At 34.2% G+C, this 22,399-nt stretch overlaps 1 protein-coding gene across 1 annotated transcript in view; it reads right to left on the bottom strand.

Moving 5' to 3' along the window:
• The window catches only part of EYS (eyes shut homolog), a 1,499,666-nt gene that overhangs the window by 994,069 nt on the left and 483,198 nt on the right, over positions 1-22,399 (bottom strand). The window contains exons 14-16 of the mRNA XM_029943180.1: positions 13,011-13,267; positions 3,375-3,471; positions 3,076-3,183 (exon numbers count right to left, since the gene is read on the bottom strand). Of these exons, the coding sequence (XP_029799040.1) occupies positions 3,076-3,183; positions 3,375-3,471; positions 13,011-13,267 (462 nt within the window). The remainder of the gene's footprint in view (positions 1-3,075; positions 3,184-3,374; positions 3,472-13,010; positions 13,268-22,399) is intronic.

The following is a 22,399-nucleotide window of genomic DNA, read 5'->3' on the forward strand; positions in this document are numbered from 1 at the left end:
CTTCAAGGCTTGTGAGTTACAGGAGTGGTGATTCAAAGCATGTCTCTGTTTACTTCACTAGACTGGACAGTGTGAAAGCCACATGGCAATAGAAAATAGTAGAAATAATAGAAGATTATCTGAAACTCAAGCAATTTATGATATAAATTTTGAGAGCAATTCTAGATGTTAGAACTTTTGTAACCCTTGGTGCCTGGAGAGCAATGGTGATCCAGAAAATGAGTCTTATTTATCCTAATAATGTGTGTCCAGTTGAATTTGTCCAATAGCTTTTTGTTTTGGAAAGGTACTTAAAAAGACCTAAAGACATAACAATTCTTTTCAAATTGATCTACGAATTCAATGAAATCCCAGTAAAAATTCTACCTGGTCTTTGTTTGTTTGTTTGAATATAGGGATTTATGAGAAACATGTTGATTGTAACAGAAGAAACTGTCCAAAATAACTAAAGCTTCTGGAAGAAGATTAAAAATATTAAATCACCAATATTGAGATATTTCAAAGGTAAGTAACTAAGAGTTATCATACTGGCACATAGATGGCTAATTGAATTAAGGAAACAGACTAGAGGCAAAGAAATAAACATGGTTATTTATGGAGATTTGATCTGTAACCAAAAAGGTATTGTAGATCAAGCCTAGCAGTAACAGATGAAATTATGCAGTACATAAGCAGGCACAATTGGTTAAGCATATGGAAAAATGAATGTAAGATTCCTATCTTACAACACACATATACAACATACAATACACACACACACACACACACAATATCCAGATAAATAGATTTGTATATGAAGGGTGAAACTTTAAATATTTTATTTTTATTTATGAAAATATTTTAAGTGTATTTATTTTTGAGAGAAACAGAGACAGAGAGTGAGTGGAGAAGGGGCATAGAGAGAAGGAAACACAGAATCCAAAGCAGGCTCCAGGCTGGAAGCTGTCAGCACAGAACCTCATGCAGAGCTTGGGGCTCTAACTCATAAACCATGAGATCATCACCTGAGCAGAAGTCAGATGCTTAACTGATTGAGCCACCCAGGTGCAGGAAAACCTAAACTATTTTAAAAGGAGACATAAGTAACATCTTTGTGTCCTAGAATAAATTTTAAAAAAAAACATAGAACCACCTTTGAATCCTTGGATTAAATCTTACTTGATCATGGCCAATGATTTTTTAAAAATCTATTATTGGATTGAGTTGCTAATATTTTGTTAAGGATTTTTATACCTATGTTCATCTGAAAAATTGACCTGTAGTTTTCTTGTTTGTTGGGTTTTTATCTGTTTTTACTTGTTTGTTTGTTTTTGTTTTTATGATGGTAATGCAGACCTCTAGAATGAATTTGGACATTTTCCTTTCTCTTCTATTTTTCAGAATAGTTTGAGAAGAATAGCGATTAGCTCCTAAGTACGGTAAACATTTTAAACAAGATAAGAAGAGCAACCCATAAACAAACTGATTAATTTGGTTACATTAAAATTAAATTTTAGCACTCAAAATATCATAAAGATGGTGAAATGTGAAGCCACAATCAATAGAATATTTTCATTACAAACAGTACAACTAATGAAAACAGTAATAATTAAAACATATAAAGATTCTTACAAATCAATAAGAAGGAAACATAACTGGGAAGATGCCATATATAGGAATTTCTAGAAAGGAAAAATTAGGGGCACCTGGTTGCCTCTGTCGGTTGAGAATCTAACTCGTGGTTTCGGCTTGGGTCATAATCTCATGGATTTGTGAGTTTGAGACCCATCTCAGGCTTCACACTGAGGCTGCAGAGGTTGCTTGGGATTCTCTCTTTCCCTCTTTCTCTGCCCCTCCCCAACCATGCTTTCTCTCTCACTCTCAAAATAAATAAATAAATTTAAAAATTGTATTAGAAAGGAAAATTTAAATATTTTGAAATGGATGAAGAAAGGCTTAAAGTCATAATTTATGATCGGGATATAGAAAAAACAAACAACGAGATATAATTTTGGACACAGCAGAAAAGCCCAAATGGAATATGTAAGAATTTAAACAGGAAGATTTATTCACCTTTGTTAAGAGTGTGAATATTCCATTTTCAAACTGAAATGGAAAACAATGATATAATACATATGAAAACATCTACCCAATAGTGCAATTATTCTAATTCTAGATACCAAACTAAAGTAACACTAGTACTAGTGTATTGGGGAATATTTGGAAACCTAAATGATATTATTATTTCTAAGAAAGAAGAGTCAATAAATGAGATATCTATGATCAGGAGAATAAATAAATAAATGGCACCTATTTAAACGGAATATTCTACAACAGTTAAAACAGCAACAGATCCATGCATAGTGCAGAAATGTCATGTTTAACAAAATGAATATTTCTGAAGATGATACACAATATTATTTCAGATATATTAGTATGCAAGCTAAGTGTTTTTTTGAGGCAGGCATACAAATAGTTAATGCCGTATAATTTTTAAGTGTTTATTTATTTTTGAGAGACAGAGAGAGAGAGAGGCAGAGACAGAGCATGCATGGGGGAGGGGCAGAGAGAAAAGGAGATGCAGAATCTGAAGCAGGCTGCAGGCTCTGTGCTATCAATATAAGGCCTGATGTGGGGCTCGAATCCATGAACCAGGAGATCATGCCCTAGGCCAAAGTAAGATGCTTAATTGACTGAGCCACCCAGGTGTCCCCAGTTGATGCTATAGATAAAGGCAAGGTGATGGGTTAAGTAGGTGATGGGGATTAAGGAGAGAACTTGTTGGGATGAGCACCCGGTGATGTATGTTGTATTGAATCACTATATTGTACACCAGAAACAAATTACCCTGATGTTAACTAACTGAAATTTATATAAAACTTAAAAACAAACAGAAAATAATATCTTGGTTCAACAAAAACAAAAAAATCAAGATATTCAATACAATTGCATGGAAGTGCAGAGGCTTACTTGGGTTTAAGCAGAAGGATACTAGGAATATTCTGCTTAAGTTGAATGATAGGTACATGTATGTTCACTTTCTTATTTAAATATCATATATACAAAGTAACTGATTCAGTAAATGGAGTCTCTAACCTGTTTGACAGATCCACACAGGTTCCATTATTCTTGCAAGGTCTAGAAGAACAATTGTTTGTTTCAAGATCGCATAGAGGTCCAGAAAACCCAGGTCTGCAAACACATCTTTTAAACAAGACATTTAATAACTCCATTAATATAAACATATAAAGTCAAAGCTTCAAATAATTATAGCATGGCAGATTGTTAATAACCAGAAATGTTGTTCAGTTTGTCAACTGAAATTATAAATGTGGATATATTTAAATACACCTAGATGCATAAACTTGTATCTAGATATTTTTGGTTTTCTGTACCTGAAATTGTTGACCCCATCTTCGCAATCACCATGATTCTGGCAGGGAAGGGACAAGCACTCATTCACATTAATTTCACAATATTCCCCCTCAAATCCTGCAAAGAGAGATGAGATGGATATAGATGAGCAATCCTCACTGTAGAGTGTGAAAATCAGTCAGTGGTAGAGTCTGGAGAATATGCTCTCAGTAGAAGTTTAGCGGAAAAAAATAGAGAAAGAGAACACCTCATCCATGGATCTTACATAACTCTATTTCATATAGTATATGAATAAATTTATGCTAGCCTCTAATTAATGAGTTCAAATGAAAGACTCAGGGGAAGAATATTTTACTCAATCCTTCGGAAAAGCGGGATTGCTGCTAATTTTGCTGTTGTTTTAAGGTATTTAAATGTTTGAACAAGAAGAGCTGAAACAATCTGGAAAGCAAATGAATTAATGTGACGGCCAATCTTAAAGTAAAACTGAGCTTCAGCAATCAAATTTATTCAAGGCAGTTAGCAGATGAGGCAAATTATTTAATTACTTTCCATATCCAAGTGATTCAAAGGAAACAAATTATTTTGATTCACAGCTACATAATCAGTCATCCATTTAAGCACATGCCAGTTATTTTTTTAAAAAAACAAAGAACATGAAAAATATACAGTTATGAGAGGCACTTGTAATTCTTTCAACACATGTCAGAAAAAATCAGCCTATCACTGTTTAAAATACATTTAATATTTTAATATTTATGATGACAATTTAAACAATTATTTCAATGTTTTTATATTAACTAGGAAAATGAAATATAATCATATGCTCATTTTTCTTGCTAACATTTTTAATAGTAATTAGAAAATGTATAAAACAAGATGATTTTCCATTCTCTTATTTTTACAGTGCTATAACTAAGTGCCAAATAATTGCAGTGACATTACAAATTACAGTATTTACTCAGATAGTTTAGTTTGAAGAACAGAAGGTCATTCAAGTTGTTTTATAAACCCTGTATTTTTTATTAGCATGTAGGCTGGGATCAGAAAGAGAGTGATCTAGGGACCCATGAATGGCCATCTTCCTACCACAGTTTCTTCTCATAAAGTTTCTCCTACTCTTTCTATCTTCAAATATCTCTCCACATTGAAAATTTCAAATCATTTATAATAACAACATGGAGATGATACAGCACAGCTTCCTTGGTCTCTATTTCTATTATCATGATCTTTTAGCTTCAGTATCTATGGCTGTGTAGAAAATCCTCTATACTTCTTCATGTCGAGTCCCAGGAGGGAACATGGGATTGTCCCACTTTTCCGTTCACATTGTGCTATAAGCCATTGCCGTCCTCTGTGATGTCTATCACCAAATCAAATGGCAAACCTGCTTCTCCTTGGCATTTGGCAAATTGGAATTACTTCCTATAAAATCTGGCTGCCTTTTTAGTGGGAGATAATATGGAAACCTAAATATTACTTAATCCAAGAAAAGGCAAGAGTAAAAAGGGACAAAGTAGAGATATAGGACTATAGAAAGTAGGATACAAATAGCAAGATGATTCATTTAAAGCCATTATACATCGATAATTATATCAAATATGGCTTTAAAAAATACTTCAATAAAAGGCAGAGGCAGCCAGGCTAAATAAAACTACAGAACAAACTACATGATTTCTAAAAGAAATTCACTTTAAATATAGAAATGATGATAGGTTAGAAGTAGGAAGACAGAATAAAGATGCACCATGAAGCACTTATCAGAAGAAACGTATAGTAGGGCACCTGGGTGGCTCAGTTGGTTAAAGCCTCCGACTTCGGCTCAGGTCATGATCTCATGTTTGTGTGTTCGAGCCCCAAGTTGGGCTCTGTGCTGACAGCTCAGAGCCTGGAGCCTGCTTCTGATTCTGTGTCTCCCTCTCTCTCTGCCCCTCCCCCTCTCATGCTCTGTCTCTCTCTGTATCAAAAATAAATAAAACATTTAAAAAATTAAAAATAAAAGAAACCTACAGTGTCTATGTGTCTAGCAGATTAGGTAATCTTTAGGACAAGCATCATTATTAATTTGTCCTACTTTTTTTCTTAGTCAATTATCAAGGCCTGCATGTTAAGTTCTGAAGTTGCATGTTTGCAATTTCATTCACGTACTAGGTGTTGTATTGTCAGTATTAAAAATGCAGTTAAAAAGAATTATCCCAAGTTAATACGGTCATCCTAATTTTAGGTAAGCAATGTTATCATTCCAACACATTTCACCATTCATCAATCCAATATTGCTATCCTATTTAAATTGCAACTGTTCTAGTACAGTTGTGAATAACATAATAACATTACAAATTTTTTTTACAAGTCAAAGATTTAGAGCATCGGATGCATTACACTATTCCTACTTTTAGTATGACTAACTTTCTCTGGGAGGCAGTGTATTTTGACACTGAGATGTTTCTTAGACATGTTCTTTTGAGATGCTGGAACTCAGAGCCATTGGCTAGCTAGAGAAGTAGTGCCAGTGTGCCTCCCTGAGTTCAGCTGGGCTGATAAATCAGAAGAACATTCAGAACCTGGAAACTCAGGCAGCTCACAGAATAACCTTGTTTTCTGTGATTTTGCCTTATTCATTTAGTTTGACATTTCTGAGATGCAGCTTTGTTACCAACCAGCAACATATGTCAATGGGCTGAGGAAATTAGATTGCTAAAAAGCAATAGACATTGGGAGAAAAAAATAAAGTAGACATGGAGTGCATTTAAAATAAACTAAAGCTTTGCTGAGAAAGCTTGTGTTTGGGGATTTAAAGGAAAAAAATGTACATATACTTAGTCCCAAAGTACACTTATTATATATAGTCCTTGGTGTTAGAAGCAGATATTCATTCATGTGAAGGGTATTTGATTTGAATATATGCAGTGACAATTAAAAGTTTGTCAAACTTTATAAGTGCAGTGAATTCATTCAATGGTACTCTCCATTTATCCCTATCCAGAACTATTCAGCTGATTCTATTAACTGCAATAGAGTTTTTTACACATAAATTGTTTTATTATAATGTTTTGCCTATATATTGTCATAGAGAATGCATGTGACTAATTAATAAATGTTTTTACATTTTCTTGTCCCCTAAAGCATGTCGTAAGTTACTAAACTTAATGTTCATGCTTAGGAGCATAATCAATGTCAATTATAGGCATCATTTTAAAAATCACTTAATATTTTCTCATTTCTAAAAACCTTTTTTTTTTTATTCTTTAGAGGGGATATCATAGGTAAAGTACATTAACTGTAGTTAGATTTTCATGAAACTTTACTGGGACGCATTTTGTCATCCAGGGCGATGCCGTGACAACTCTCACATTAGAAGTAGTACCAGCTGGAATCATCAGAAATGAAAGAAAATAGGGAAAAACTAGAGTGTATCTTTTTTGTATTCAATAAGTTAGTGTTAAAATCATACATTTTAAAATAAAAACTAAAAATATTAAAAATGAATTATTTTCAGAAGCATTAGAAAGGCATTATTTTATTTTTCTTCCTTTTTTTGAGAGAGAGGGGGAATACAACTGGGGGAGAGGGAGAGCAGAGGGAGACAGAAAGTGAGAGAGAGAAACCATGAGAGAGAATTCTAAACAGGTTTCATGCTCAGCACAGAGCCCTCTGTGGTGCTAGACCCACAGCCCTGGGATCATGGCCTGAGCCAAAATCAAGAGTCTCACACAACCACCAGAGCCACACAGCTGCCCTTATTTTTCTTAATTAAAATTTTTAAGTTATCTAGATTTTAAAACTTTATGAGAACAACAACAAAAAGATATTTCTCTCTTGGCAGGTTAGAACTTTTTAAAAGTATTGTTTTATTTTTATTTTAAATACAAATTTTAGCATTGTCTTGAAAATTAACCAACTGTTACAAAATAGTTCATTTAACACTATGAAATAGAAAAAACAGAACTAATTCCTAGTAGGACTAATATGGTTTTTAACACTAATTTTAAGAACACTTTAAAACATGAGTATAAAAGCTAATATTTTTTACAATTTTTTATGTTTTTATTGATTTTTGAGAGAAAACATGAGTATAAAAGCTAATATTTTTTACAATTTTTAATGTTTTTATTGATTTTTGAGAGACAGAGAGAGACATAACATGAGCAGAGGAGGGACAGAGAGAAAAAGCGAGACCCAGAATCCAAAGCAGTCTCCAGGCCCTGGGCTGTCAGCACAGAACCCAACCAGGGCTTGAACTCGTGAACCATGAGATCATGACCTGAGCCAAAGTCAGATGCTCAACTGACTGATCCACCCAGATGCCCCTAAAAGCTAATATTTTAAAATACAAGAAATTATTGACATGTTCTAAAGTTAATTAGCAACAATATATATTTTCTCTGAAGAATTTCCCCAATATAAATATCTATAGCTTTTAAACCTAATAGATACATACTACCACATAAGCACATGTTTTTAATTGTCGAAAAAAGTAGTTTTTAATTAAACAAACTATATTGTCAAGTGACTTTTATTTGGTGCTAAGGAATTATACACCTCAGGTAACATGGCATTTCCAAAATAATAGTATATGTATTGGAGTAATAGACACATTTAAAAATTTTTTTAATGTTTTATTTATTTTTGATACAGAGAGAGACAGAGTATGAGAGGGGGAGGGGCAGAGAGAGAAGGAGACACAGAACCGGAAGCAGGCTCCAGGCTCCGAGCTAGCGGTCAGCACAGAGCCCGTCGCGGGGCTCGAACCCACGAACGTCGCGGGGCTCCAACCCACAAACGTGAGATCTGACCTGAGCCGAAGCCGGAGGCTTAACCGACTGAGCCACCCAGGCGTCCCGAGTAATAGACACATTTAAATGCAACTGCTTGCTTCCTCTGGTATTACAAATCCATCACACTTAGAATCCCAATTATAAATCAATAGCACATGTAAATGATATGATTCTTCCTTCCACTATGACATTCTACAAGTACTCTTTGTCACATTTTAATCCTTTGTAAAGTGTCATTGAAAAAAAACTTTTGTTCCTTTCACCTTGGAGACATATGGATGAAGTGGGTAGGTTTGAAACTAAGCCTTTTAAATTAAAAGTATTGGATAGGGTGATGTTCTTGCCTAAACCAAGATATAATTCAAAGTAGAAAGATAAAGACACTTTCCTAAGAGAGTATTAGAAACGAGATATACTTTAAGCTGAAATGATCTTAGATCTCACTATATACACACATACTAATAAGACTCCTCTGCATGCAGTATGCATTTTATCCACATACATTTTATCTAAAGTCATCTCTACCTCTGTACTGTAACCCTCATGCCAGTTTTATATTCCATTTCTACCAATCTGAATTGAACTGCATTTATTCAATCTCTTGAACTTTATTAGCTCTTTCCCTTTACTGTACACATTAGACATCACTCTTTTGATCACATGCAATAAAAACAAAACTACTAAGTTAGAGAGAAGGGATAGCATTAATTGGATAGCCTTGCTGGGAAGGATGTCCGGTAGTCTGGAGAATTTAAGAAAGAACCATAGGAACTATCCGAATGAGTTATTCTTCCATAAACACTTCTCTCCTACTGGATTCAGATCTCTGTGTGAAGAGAACATGTTGTTGGCTGCACCAACTGAAAAAAACTCTGGAAAAAAAGAAAAAGCTTCTTTCCCTAGTGTTGATCTCAAGGAATGACTCTCAGTGACAATATTTCAGTCCCATGCTGATGTGGATCATCATCATTGCCAGAAAGATGAGTTTTCTATCTCTCTTAGCTTGATTACTTCCAAAATAAGAATATGAAATAATATGAAATAATAACATGCACTCAGCTTATTTGGGAGGTAACCCCAGGAATTCCTACAAGGGAGTGGAGAAATAAAACAGAAGAGAGAGGGTCTAAAAGAGTAGGCTACTGTGATGTGCAATGAAGGCTCCGAGGCTGCTGGGGATCCTCTAAGAAATCATGTAGGTATAACTCAGAGCTGTCACACTCCATAAGAAACTTTGCATCTACAAAATAGGAATGTGGTACTTTACTGGTTAGTTAATTTATGTGTCTTTCCTTGAACTTTAAGTTCCTTGAGGGCGTGTCTTTGCCTTGTTTAATTTCCCCAGAATCTGTCTCAAGACTTGACACATGGTAGGAAATCAATATGTGTTTGTTGAATCAGTTAATAAGGAATACAATTTTTTAGATTTCTAGAACACTATCAACATCTATTTGCAAGATTGAACATAGCATAGATCAGAGAGACCACAAAAATTTGTAGTATAACATAAATGTTGAGGGATGCAAATTGAGTGCATCATTAATCAATAAAACATAACACTATATAAGGCACCTAGAGTAAACACCATTTATTTCTAGGAATCTTGCAAAATCATATTTGTCTTTCTATGTGCTATTTTTATATTTATTAAAGCACTGATTTTTTACAACAGAAATTGTTTAAACAAATGGTATTATATACAAAACGAACCTGTGTTGAATTATTACTGCTCAATACTTTTCTATCTACCTATTTTCCACTAGAAAATGTTCAGTATTCATAGGGACAAAATTAACTTATCTCAGTTCTAAACAGAAGACAGAAGCACTGCCTTTACTTTCTTTTGCAAAATATGATCACCATAGTTCTAGTGTTTTGCCACATCTATAATTTTTAAGTAGTTCACATTGTACCCAAATGGATTAGATTGTTTTGATTATAACTTTCGATCACACTAACGAAAATAGTTTACTTGGTGAGCATTCTATTTGGCATAAATCACAGTATCCGTTATTCTAGTTGCTGGTTCTTCAGAGTGAATTTTAATGTCATTTATAATTTAGTCGTCTAGTACATAGTCACATTACTACTCTGGCTTTCAGATTTTATTTGTATTAATATTTAAATTGTGGTAGACCCTATAGACTAACTAAAAACTGTGAACAGAATTTCAAAAATGCATATGCTGAACTCCTAGACCTTAAGCCTTAAATCTCTTTCCTCATGATGCCCTACACTCTAGTCACTTAGCAAACACTAACAGCTTGCAAAGATTCCAGTGGAGGTTCTAAATCCTGTACCTGTATAAGAGGTTAAGTCTCGGAATTCTTTGTGGTTTTAATTTTCAGCACTTCTATTTTTTTTTAGGTTTATGTATTTTGAGAGAGAGAGAGAGAGAGAGTGAGTGAGTTTGAGCAGGGGGGTACAGAGAAAGAAGGAGAGAGAATTTTGAGAGAATACTAATCCTCCTCTATCAGTGTGGGGCCCAATGTGGGGCTCAGTTTCTCAAAAACCATGCATCATGACCTGAGCTGAAATCAAGAGTCAGATGCTTAACGGACTGAGGTACCCAGGTAACCCTTAAGTTTCACTACTATTAAAACGGAATTTGATTAGAATATTTTCTTTAAGAAAATAATATGATGGCTTTGACATAGATCCTATTTCAAACAATAAATATTAAAGTAACTCAGGGCATAGTGTCTAAGATATTCCACAGTCAATCTCTTTTGGTATATTCTGAGATAGTGTTTTAAAGCAATGCCACAGGCTTTAGTTTTTGATCTGCTATAGAGGTTGAAGTACTAAAGGCAATAGTGAGTAAACATTTTTTATAGTAGTTAGACTCATTTACAGACACGTGTTCCTGCATTTTCTTAGGTTTCAAAAATTTTTTCAATTTCAAATGTGTGTGTGTGTGTGTGTGTGTGTGTGAAGCAAAATAGTTCAGAAATGATGTACACTTCAAGTATCTCTTTGTGCTGAATCACAGTTAGAAGGGGAAAACACATGATTCATTATGCCTCCCCACTACCCTGTTGAAAGCATTGATTCAAGTGCTCATCTGTCTCTTAAACCTTTAAATAGAATGATGAATTTTCAAGAAAAAACTAAGCAAGATTTTACTAATATAAAATGATGAAATCTAAATTGTCCTCAAGATATTTTTTGTGATGTTTATTGAGGTTGGAAAATATTATTCCTAGTATGATGGTTGATGATAAGTATATGATATCTTCATTTTCCTTCATCCTTCAACAGGAAAAGGATTTCACTAGATTAGATAAATTCATTAAGTGCATTTATGAATAACAAATAGATTATAAAAAATTATATGGAAAAAACATGCCCCCAAAACATGTCTGTCTTGTAGAAAATTATCTTTGGTAAAAATTGAGAAGGTTTTATTTAAATAGAGGAAATATTCTGCTGCCTCTCAATAAATATTATCCATTACTTATATTCTGAGAATATATTAGTAGGCCAAGGAAAGCATCATGGAGTAATCCTGCTAAATAAATTAACCCTTCCCCTGCTACTAAATAATATTTCAAAAAGTTTTACTCTCAATATTAAAAGGAAAAATTTTCAATTATCTACTTTATAATTACTAAGATTTAACGTGTTTAAATGTTCCCTGCACATTTCTTCCTAACTTACTTTCCTAATTCATTCCTGCAAACATTTGTACATATGCCTTATATGCCCTTGTTATTTGCTTTATGCAGCACATGTCATTTTTGTAAAAAACAATTACTAGGGGCTCTCCACTTTGTGGTTCCAATCCATCCTAAGGTCTAGAAGTTTCTGTCATATATGTACATTCAAGGACTTGCCTCGATACCCTTATAATACATTATCTTATACATCATGAATTTCTAGAGGGTTTATAAAAACGGAAACAGCTTTGATTAAAATATGAATTAATTGGTACAGTCTCAGCTGATCTTTTAGGACAGAAGTGTAAATAAGCATATTTTTAATAAATATCTATTCTAGTAGAATTAGTAACAAGGGAAGAGATATGAACCAATAAGTTGGTAACAGAAAATAAAAAAATTGGAGGCTTTAATACACAATGTGGTTTTTATATTGTGCTTATGACAAACACATTCCAGTTATAATGAAAATGTGCTAGTTTTAGGATAGAAGCATTCCTACTAAAGATGGTAATAGCTCTTGAGTAGTTAGCGGTACATGAGGAGTAAACATTTATACAGATCACCTTTGCACTGAACAGATCCCAATCAAATATCTTTAATAACAGTATAAGGTATTATTGGCTAATATGACCCAGAAAGCCAGAAGTAACTCACTTCAGGAACAGCTGGATTTGGAGCTCCAATTATGCCCTTTGATCTTCCTGTTCTCTCTTTCATAGGTTCTATTTTATGGTACAAAGTAGCCAGAAGAGTCACATGATACTGGCTTAGCAACCACAACAGAAATAAGTGGTGTTCATAGGTCACTCCATGAGAAAAGGTACAGTGAGCATTTGATCACCCTAGATTCTATCTATGATCATTTCTAACTGCTATTGTAAGGAACACTACATAGACAAGATTATTCAGGAAGAAAAAAAGGCTCTTAACAATGAGAGAGTATTTAAAATGTAAAAAGCCAGAAGCCTTGAAGACTTGCCTTTCCCTCTCCTGCTCCCCTGTCCCCACAACATCACGTCACACTCTTTAGGTTAACGTTTTAGATTATTTCTCCAGTCTGCTTATATAACTATATTTGGAGTCAAATACTCCTCCATCTCCAATGTTTATGTGTAAGTTTTTTCTCACCCATTTTTAGGGAGTCATAATACCATAAAACAAACTAAACCAACCAAACAAAAAAGTGTAATATAACATTAAAGCGAATATAGGCTCTTACCTTCTCTACACACACAATGATTTCCATCAACCAAAGTCAAGCACGTTGAGTTATTTCTGCAAAGGTCACTGAGTGGATCACAGGGGTTATAGTGTTGATGGCAAAATTTTCCCATATAAAAGGGTGGGCACAAACATACAAAGTGCCCAGGAATGGAAGACTCATGACAAAGACCTCCATTCATGCATGGGTTAGAGTCACATTCATTAATTTCTTCACTACAGTTTTGTCCGGTCCATCCAGGTGTACACTTGCAGCTGAAATAAAATTTTAAGAAGTATGAACAGTGCTGTTTCAAATGTATTTTTTGAAGTTTCAATGTAATTACTACATTGAACTAATTTGTGGTATTTTTATTTATAACAAGATTAATAAACATACTTTAGAAACATCATTTGCCTAATTTGCTGAGACAATTCAGTATATATTACTACAAAACTAACTGCAATGGCAAAAATAAGATTTAAGAATAATTTGGCAAATTTCTAATGCAATAGGCCACCGAGACAGATCAGAGAACAACAGTGCTACCAATTTCAATTTTAGCAACTATTGAATTTAATTGACAAAATTTCCTCAATTATGTCTTTCATGCAAAATCATTTTCACTGTTTATAAGCCTGGGATGATATTTATTCAATGTCTTTACAACATGTGACTCTTAAATCACCATACTATTTAAAACAAGGTGTTCCTTTATGCTAAGCATCTGTTTTTCATTTCAATTTTGCATGCTTTTAAGAACATCTTTCCTACTAATATTTGAATAATGTGGGAAAATTGAAGAGAAAGGAAATCACTAAAAAGTGAAACATTTGGATCTTATCTGTACCTTACAGACTCTAGCTAAGTCTAACCCTCAACCATCTGGCATCTGTCATTCTCAGAAGTTTTTGAGTTCAAACAGCAATTTACCCAAACATCTTCCATCAAACTAGGCTAATTCTATTCCTAAGAGCAGGAGGATTCTAATAGATGGAGAAGAAAAAAGTGGTTGTCCATGTAAGGTTTTATTCAAACAAGGGAAATGGACAGGTAATGAAGTAATATTGAAATTCACCAATATAGATAAAATGGGAGGATTGTCCATGAATAGGTCAAGTGGAAGTCAATCAGAAACCATGAGAATGTTCAGAGGAAAGCCCTCATATCAGTCTGTAGGCAAGAAACAGTTCTAAATCTAAAGTAAATGTACTATTTAGCAAGTGACAAATAATAAGACATAGAGAATATTAGAAGAATTATTTTCAGGAAAACATTTTTACTGATATATTAAATATTTAAAATAATTCACAAAAAATATTATATTCCTGAAATATTTAACTTGCTTCATGATAAACGATATCTTGCTAAAAAAGAGAGATAGAATAGGAAAAAAAAAAGAAGGAGACAAGGAAGGGGGAGGGGAGAGGAAGGAAGAAAGGAAAGAATAAATTACCTCATTTGCAGTGTCAAAGCACAGGAATATCACAACCCTTCTGTGTTAATAAATACAGAAGATACCAATATAGTCGGAAGAAATAGTTGAATGATTGGCTTGCACTTATTGAAATGAAAAGAAAATGAATGCTAAGTAGATATAATACTCATTGAAATAAATACTAAAATGAATAGGGCGAAGATATTTTTAGGCATAATTGACTAATAATATGTTTACTAGTTTAATAAGATTAAACCCTGGGGGAGGGGCCAAGATGGCAGGACAGCATGGAAGTATTTTTTGAATCTCACCTCGATGAAATACAGCCAGATCAATACTAAACAATCCTGCACACCTAGAAAACTGATTTGAGGATTAACACAACGATCTGCACAACCTGAACCACAGAACTCAGCAGGTACATGGCACGGAGAGGTAAACTGGGGGAGAGAGAAGTCACAGAGGGCAGGAGTTGTTTTTACTTGTGGAGATAGGACTGAGATGGGGGGAGACGATGGAAAAAGCATCCCTCCAAAAGCAGCTGCAGAGAAGGTGGAAAAATGGAAACAGCTGCAGGGACTGAACAAAAAAGGGAGAAAGGAGAAAGGAGAGCTAATTTAAATTCCATTAAGATTCTATAAACAGTGGGGGTGAAGAGTCTGAAACTCTGCAGCTTGATGCCTGGTAGTTCTCTGGTGGGAAAGACCAATCCCCAGGAGGAGACAGTGGGCTCCAGGAGTTCTTCTGGCCACATGAGGAGAGGTGGTTCCCCTGCTGGAAGGACATTTGGTAGATGCTGTGTGGCTGCCCCACACGCAAAGGTCCCAGCAGACCCAAGAGAACAACCACATTTGCTGGTGTTGGAACAAGGACATTGAGGGTGAAGCCTGGTGTCAGATGTGTGCTGTGATTTTCCATAATTCCTGAAATGCTGCTGCTATACAATCACATGAACTTTTTCTGGGGCAGGCCTGACACTATGCTGACAGCTAGCTCAGAGCCTGGAGCCTGTTTCAGATTCTGTACCTCCCTCTCTCTCTCTCTCTGCCCCTCCCTTGCTCACGCTGTCTCTCTCTGTCTCTCAAAAATAAATTTAAAAAACATTAAAAAAATTTTTTAAAAGATGTATTACAAAGCTGTAATCATGAAGACGGTATGGTACTGGCACAAAAACAGACACTCAGATCAATGGAACAGAAAAGAGATACCAGAAATCAACCCCCAAATGTATGGCCAACTAATCTTTGACAAAGCAGGAAATGGAATGGAATAAAGACAGTCTCTTCAGCAAGAGATGCTGGGAAAATTGGACAGTGACATGCTGAAAAACGAACCTGGACCACGTTCTTACACCATACACAAAATAAACTCAAAATGGGTGAAATACCTAAGTGTAAGACAGGAAACCATCAAAATCCTCAAGGAGAAAGCAGAGAAAAACCTTTTTGACTTTGGCCGCAGCAACTTCTTAACCAACATGTCTTCAGAGGAGAAGGAAACAAAAGCAAAAATGAAGTATTGGAACCACATCAAAATAAAAATCTTCTGCACAGCAAAGGAAACAATCCGAAAAACTATAAGGCAACTGACAGAATAGGAGAAGATATTTGCAAATGGAATATCAGATAAAGGGGTAGTATCCAAAATCTATAAAAAACTTCTCAAACTCAATGCACAAAAAACAAATAATCCAATGAAGAAATGAAAAAAAATATATGAATAGACACTTCTCCAAGAAGACAATCAGATGGTCAACTGACACATGAGAGAATGTTTAACACACTCATCATCAGGGAAATGTCAAAACCATAATGAGACACCACCTTAAACCTGTCAGAATGGCTAACATTATCTACTTCAGGCAACAACAGATGTTGACAAGGATGCGGAGAAAGAGGATCTTTTTTGCACTGCTGGTGGGAATGCAAACTCATGCAGCCACTCTGGAAAACGGTATGGAGGTTCCTCAAAAAATTTAAAATAGAACTACCATATAAGCCAGCAGTTGCACTACTAGGTATTTATTTAAGGGATAAAGCTGTTTTGAAGGGGCACATGCACCCCAATGTTTATAGCAGCATTAATGAAACTAGACAAATTATGGAAAGAGTCAAAATGTCCATCAACAGATGAATGGATGTGTACACACACACACACACACACACACACACACACACACACACACACACATTGGAGTATTACTCGACAACCAAAAAGAATAAAATCTTTCCATTTCCAACTACATGGATGGAACTGGAATGTATTATGCTAAGTAAAATTAGTCTGTTAGAGAAAGACAAATATCATATGACTCATTCATATGAGGACTTTAAGATACAAAACAGATGAACATAAAGGAAGGGAAGCAAAAATAATATAAAAACAAGGAAGGGGACAAAACATAAGAGACTTAAATATGAAAAGAAACAGAGGGTTACTTCAGAGAGTGGATGGGCTAAATGGGTAAGGGGCATTAAGGAATTTACTCCTGAAATCACTGTTGTGCTATATAATAACTAACTTAAATTAAATTTAAAAAAATAAAATAAATTAAATCCAAACAAAAAAATATCAAAAACAAAAACAAAACAAACAGGAGACTTTACAGCTATTTTTTTAAATTGGTAGTGTGCAGAAAGTTACTGCTATAATGCATATTGAGTATTTATTTATAAGATGTGTTTGAAAGGCAAACTACACCTGAAATAATCCATAACTTAGAAATATAAAAATATATCTATGAACATGGGACCCCTCAGTGACTCAGTCGATTAAGTGTCCAACTTCAGCTCAGGTCATGATCTCGTGGTCCATGAGTTCAAATCCTGTGTCAGACTCTGTGCTGACAGTTCAGAGCCTGGAGCCTGCTTCAGATTTGTACCTCCCTCTCACCCTGGCCTTCCCCTGTTCATGCTCTGTTTCTCTCTGTCTCTCAAAAATAAGTAAACATTAAAAAAATTTAAATGTATCCATTTATATGTTATTTCCTTAGAGTGAGTAAGAATTGTTGAGTGTTTACTTTCTTTTCTAAAAAGAAATGACATTACTTTGGTGACTACACATCCTAGTTTGCCTAGATAGTCCTGGCTTAGGCCTATTGTCCCAGTACAATGATTTACATGGTACCCTTTGACTTAACAAAAGTCCTAAAGTGCTACTGTCTTCATTTTTGATTCTACTTTTAAGAAATGTGATCATTTTCCAAAAAAGACTATAGTATCAGTTGTTTTCTAATCCTGCATATTCATTTTTCTCTAAAATTTGTCTGTCATACCCTTCAAAAATGTATATCATATACTACCTTATATTATAAACATTTCCATGACTAGCCTCCATTAATTAAACTTCTGGCTTCTCATTGTGATTCTAAATCTCCATATTCTCATGTATATAATGTGTGTTGAAAATATTATAAATATAATGGCTACATGGTCTTCAGTTGGGATCATACAGAGTCATCTGAATTCATTCACTTGGGAAACTGAGGATCAGAGAGTTAAATGAAATTGGTAATCTCCAAAAATTATTGTAAATTATTTAATGAATAAAAAGCTTATATAATGCCTGACATCAACATTACCTAACCACCAATGGTGGCCATTAGGTGCTGTCACAGAATTAAAGGAAAAAAAAAAAAAGCAAAGACAATGATCTCTTATACTACTTATACTTGAATAAAATAGCATCTGAACAATGAGAATTGCTTCAATTTCTAGTGGTACTTTTCACTTATTTGTCAATCACATCTTATTTTAAAATGGCCAAATATATTATTCAATGAGATATCTCCAACAAAGCTGTGAAAAGGTAGAAAATGTACTTTTTTAATTCTTATTTTGCAGATAAGATAGAATTGTGAAGGATAAAAATTACTTATCCAAAAGCACCTGGTTGGCAACTTGAGATCTGAACCTTAGACCTCTTCCTTCAAGTTTCCCACTTTTCTTTTTTTCTTTCTTGCAAGTTTCAAATAGTATAAGACTATCCAAGATGTTGTGTAATAATATTAAAATTAAGTATAATAAAACAAAATAGCATCCGTGAATTTAAAGTAACTTTACTTCTAAAGTAGTGTTGCATAAATATTTATATTTTTATTTTTCTTATATTCTTTCATGAGTACATATTTTCAACTTGACTACTTTAAAAGAGTTCCCTGTGAGTAACTAATAATGCTTTAATATTTAACATATGTGCTGACTGTTTGTTTTATCTTCTCAAATAACAGGTGGCTCAAGATTTCATGTGGTGTCCTTACAAGGATCAAATCCTCAGGAAAGCATCTGGCCATATGTCAACAGGGCTGATGATGCCAAGGTAAGGCCTCTGGACATGAATGGATATTTTCAGAAAATAAAGTTCTAAACAACAAAGTCACTATTTATAACTAAAAAACAGATCTATACATTTATATATTTGAATCTGCTTTTATACATGTCAGAGGAACTAGTCTGATGAATGGAAAAACATATTTTATGTGAGAGCTTTAGTCTTGTTTTTAGTTTGTACTATGAAATAATTTCTGGATTCGGTATAAACTGGCAGGATTCTTCAAACTCACAGCTAGAAGCAGGATTTTTATGGTTGAAAAACCAAACAAGCAAAAACACATACTCTATGACTTTTTGAAGATATGATTTGTAGTAATAAACACTTGAAAACTAATTTAATGTATACTTAAAAGTAGACTAATACGTTCTAATTTGCTGTCTTCCTTAGTGAGATAACCAAAAATTCATTGGCATAAAACACATTGAATTCCTTCTAAGAATTACATTTCAATTCTTAAATGTTGATTTAAACTACTGAAGCTAATAATAGAAAATAAAGTAGATGTCATTGCTATAAAAAACAGGACAAAGGAATATTCATCAAATATATCATTAGCTTAAATAATTTTAATAGATTTCCATTTCTAAATATTAACCATTCTATGGGGCGCCTGGGTGGCTCAGTTGGTTAGGTGTTCAACTTCAGCTCAGGTCATGAGCTCACAGTATATAGGTTTGAGCCCTGCTTTGTGCTCTACGCTGACAGCTCAGATCCTGGAGCCTGTTTTGGATTCTGTGTCTCCCTCCTTCTCTCTCTGATCCACCCCCACTCATGCTCTCTCTCTCTCTCAAAAATAAATAAACATTAAAAAATAAAAAAATATTAACTTTTCTGTATGCTCACCTTATCATAAAAATTGATATCCAATGATTAAATAATATTTGGCAATTTTTATGTATGTTTATTTTGTATAATTATACCAGCTTTATTGGCTGTAAACTTATAAATACAAATCTAACAGTATACCTAACTAAAAGACTCTTCTTATACAAATTAATTCACTTATTCTTTGTCGAAGCTATTATTTTGATGCAAAAAAAAAATGCCAATTGAAACTAGTAGGTGAAAAAGAAATAGTAAATTGTAAGTAATAAAACAGAATTGTTATCTTTGTTAATGTCTTAAAAAGTTGAGGGCACATAAAAAAAAAGAAATAAGGGGTTCCTGGGTGGCTCAGTTGGTTAAGCCACTGACTTCAGCTCAGGTCATGATCTGCGGTTTGTGAGTTTGATCTCCCCATTGGGCTCTGTGCTGACAGCTTGGAGCCTGGAGCCTGCTTCATATTCTGTCTCCCTCTCTCTCTGCTCTTGCTCTGTCTCTCTATCTTTCAAAAATAAATTAATGTTAAAATTTTTTAATAAAAGGAAGAAATAAAAAAAGTACAGGCTATCAACTAAGTCATTCATTCTCTATCTTATTGTTTTACCCACTCACCTATTTGTTCATTCACGTAGTTATCTCATCAGGTGGACCATTAACAAAACTACATTAATAATAAACTATAAGATGGTCACTACTGTACACTTAACCACTGCATTCCTCTTGCAATAAACTGTTGAAAACCATTTAGATCACTTAGACTGGTAAAATTTATCTCAAAGAAATAATTTATTTATTGGTAACATTACAAGTGGAAAATAGGATCAAAGACCATTCTGAAGAGGAGAAAAGTGTGAAGATGTAAAACATAGGAAGATTGATATGGGTGGAATGAAATAACTGGAATGGACTAAAAGTCATAGCACGGCAAGATTGATCAACAACAACAACAGTGAAACTAAGTTTTTTTACATTCTACCCTGGAAGATATTTAACACTTTCTTGTTTTTACGTATGGCAGTGACACAATCAGATTGCTATACAGTAAAAGATGGATAAATAGGGAGAGCTTGGTAACATGAACATCATTTAGATGGTATTGTTTTATTGTTGATAAGAGATTATGAGGACCTAAGAAAGACATTAATTAGGTATACCGCATTTGAAGTATATTTCTGATGTAGTTTTTAGAAAACTTGGACAATGATTAGTGTAAAATGATGAGGCAGAGGGAGAAACAGGGAGTTCGTGGTGGATTTTAGCTTATTTATATTATTTTAGAAAGATAATGGTGCCATCAGGTGAAATAGGAAATAATGTAGAGAATGGCAGAAGACGAGAGGGTGCTGATGCCTAATAGATAGTCACCTGAACTCACTGCATGATTTAAGATACTGTCCCCTATGTAGTATGACATTCAAATATGGAACTCTGGAAAAGTTAAGGTTTGTGATAAAAATTCAAGGGCCATTCTAGTAAGTATTATCAGGAATAAGTTAAGAAAAAGTAATTTTAACATTGGCCATTTTTAAAAAAAATATAAAGCTAATTTATTAAAAAGATAGAATAGCACTTCTATATTATGTGATATATTCTTAAGTATTGTGTAAAACATTTATATGACACAGTATAAGTAGGAAAGAATCATACTAGTCAGATTACCAGCACTTGATTGGTAAAAACAATTCTTTCTTTTACATTTTTTTTTAAGGGTGAAGAGAGGATGGGAGGTAGGGAGAGAGAGAGAGAGAGAGAGAGAGAGAGAGAGAGAGAGAGAGAGAGAAAGAGAGAGAGAGATCCACCCTATAATTTGGGACACACACTATTCATCTATTAATAGACAAAATTTATGTCACTTATACATACTGAAAACATTATTTTCTATACTTTTAGCCAATGTACATTTTGATGTAAATGAATTATTTGGATATTTCTTTAGAATGACTCTATTTAAATTATCTGTACATTTCCAATATTCTACATGATTCAGTCTCCTCTGCTGTGTGACAGGACAGTCGATCAATAGGCTTTTTCACCATTGTGGAATTCAAGTTGGTGATTAGCATTTCTAAAAATAATTCTAAGCTTTATCGAGATTCAGAGGATTCCTCACCTCATAGCAAGAAGCTGATGTTCCAGACAAGCAGGAAATAAAATGCATTGGGTCAAACCTCTAGTACATTCACACTTAAAACCTAAAGAAATCTGATGACATGCATACTGCATTTGGGAGAAAACTCAAAATTTATACACTTAATTCTGGGGCTAGAACACAGAAGCAACTAAATATTGGACAGTAAAAGCAGATGAACTTTTTTGCCATAATGATCATAATATGGAAACCAAGAATATGATATTTGATCACTGAGAGAGATGGCCAGATTTTGCTAGGATTTTTAAATTTTTTTAACATTTAAAAAGAGACAGAGAGAGACAGAGCATGAGTGGAAGGAGGGGCAGAGAGAGAGGGAGACACAGAATCTCAAGCAGGCTCCAGGCTCTGATCTGGCAGCACAGAGCCTGATAAGGGACTGGAACTCATGGACCGCGAGATCATGACCTGAGCCAAAGTCAGAAGCTTAACCAACTGAGCCACCCAGGAGTCCCAGTAGGATTTTTAAAGCTACAACAAACATAAAGAAATAGTCTTCAAAGTTAATTTGAAAAACAGAAAGTGAATTTTTTAATTACAATCTAAACAGGGTAAAATTAAACACTTACAAAGAAAGGCGGAGTACAAGATTGTTGAAGTTACCATCCATCCTCTGGTTTACCTACTGATATAGGGATATGGCTAATGCTATAAATATGAGGAAAA

The sequence above is a fragment of the Suricata suricatta genome, chromosome 7 (genome assembly GCF_006229205.1).
Source record: "Suricata suricatta isolate VVHF042 chromosome 7, meerkat_22Aug2017_6uvM2_HiC, whole genome shotgun sequence".
NCBI classification, from domain to species: domain Eukaryota; kingdom Metazoa; phylum Chordata; class Mammalia; order Carnivora; family Herpestidae; genus Suricata; species Suricata suricatta.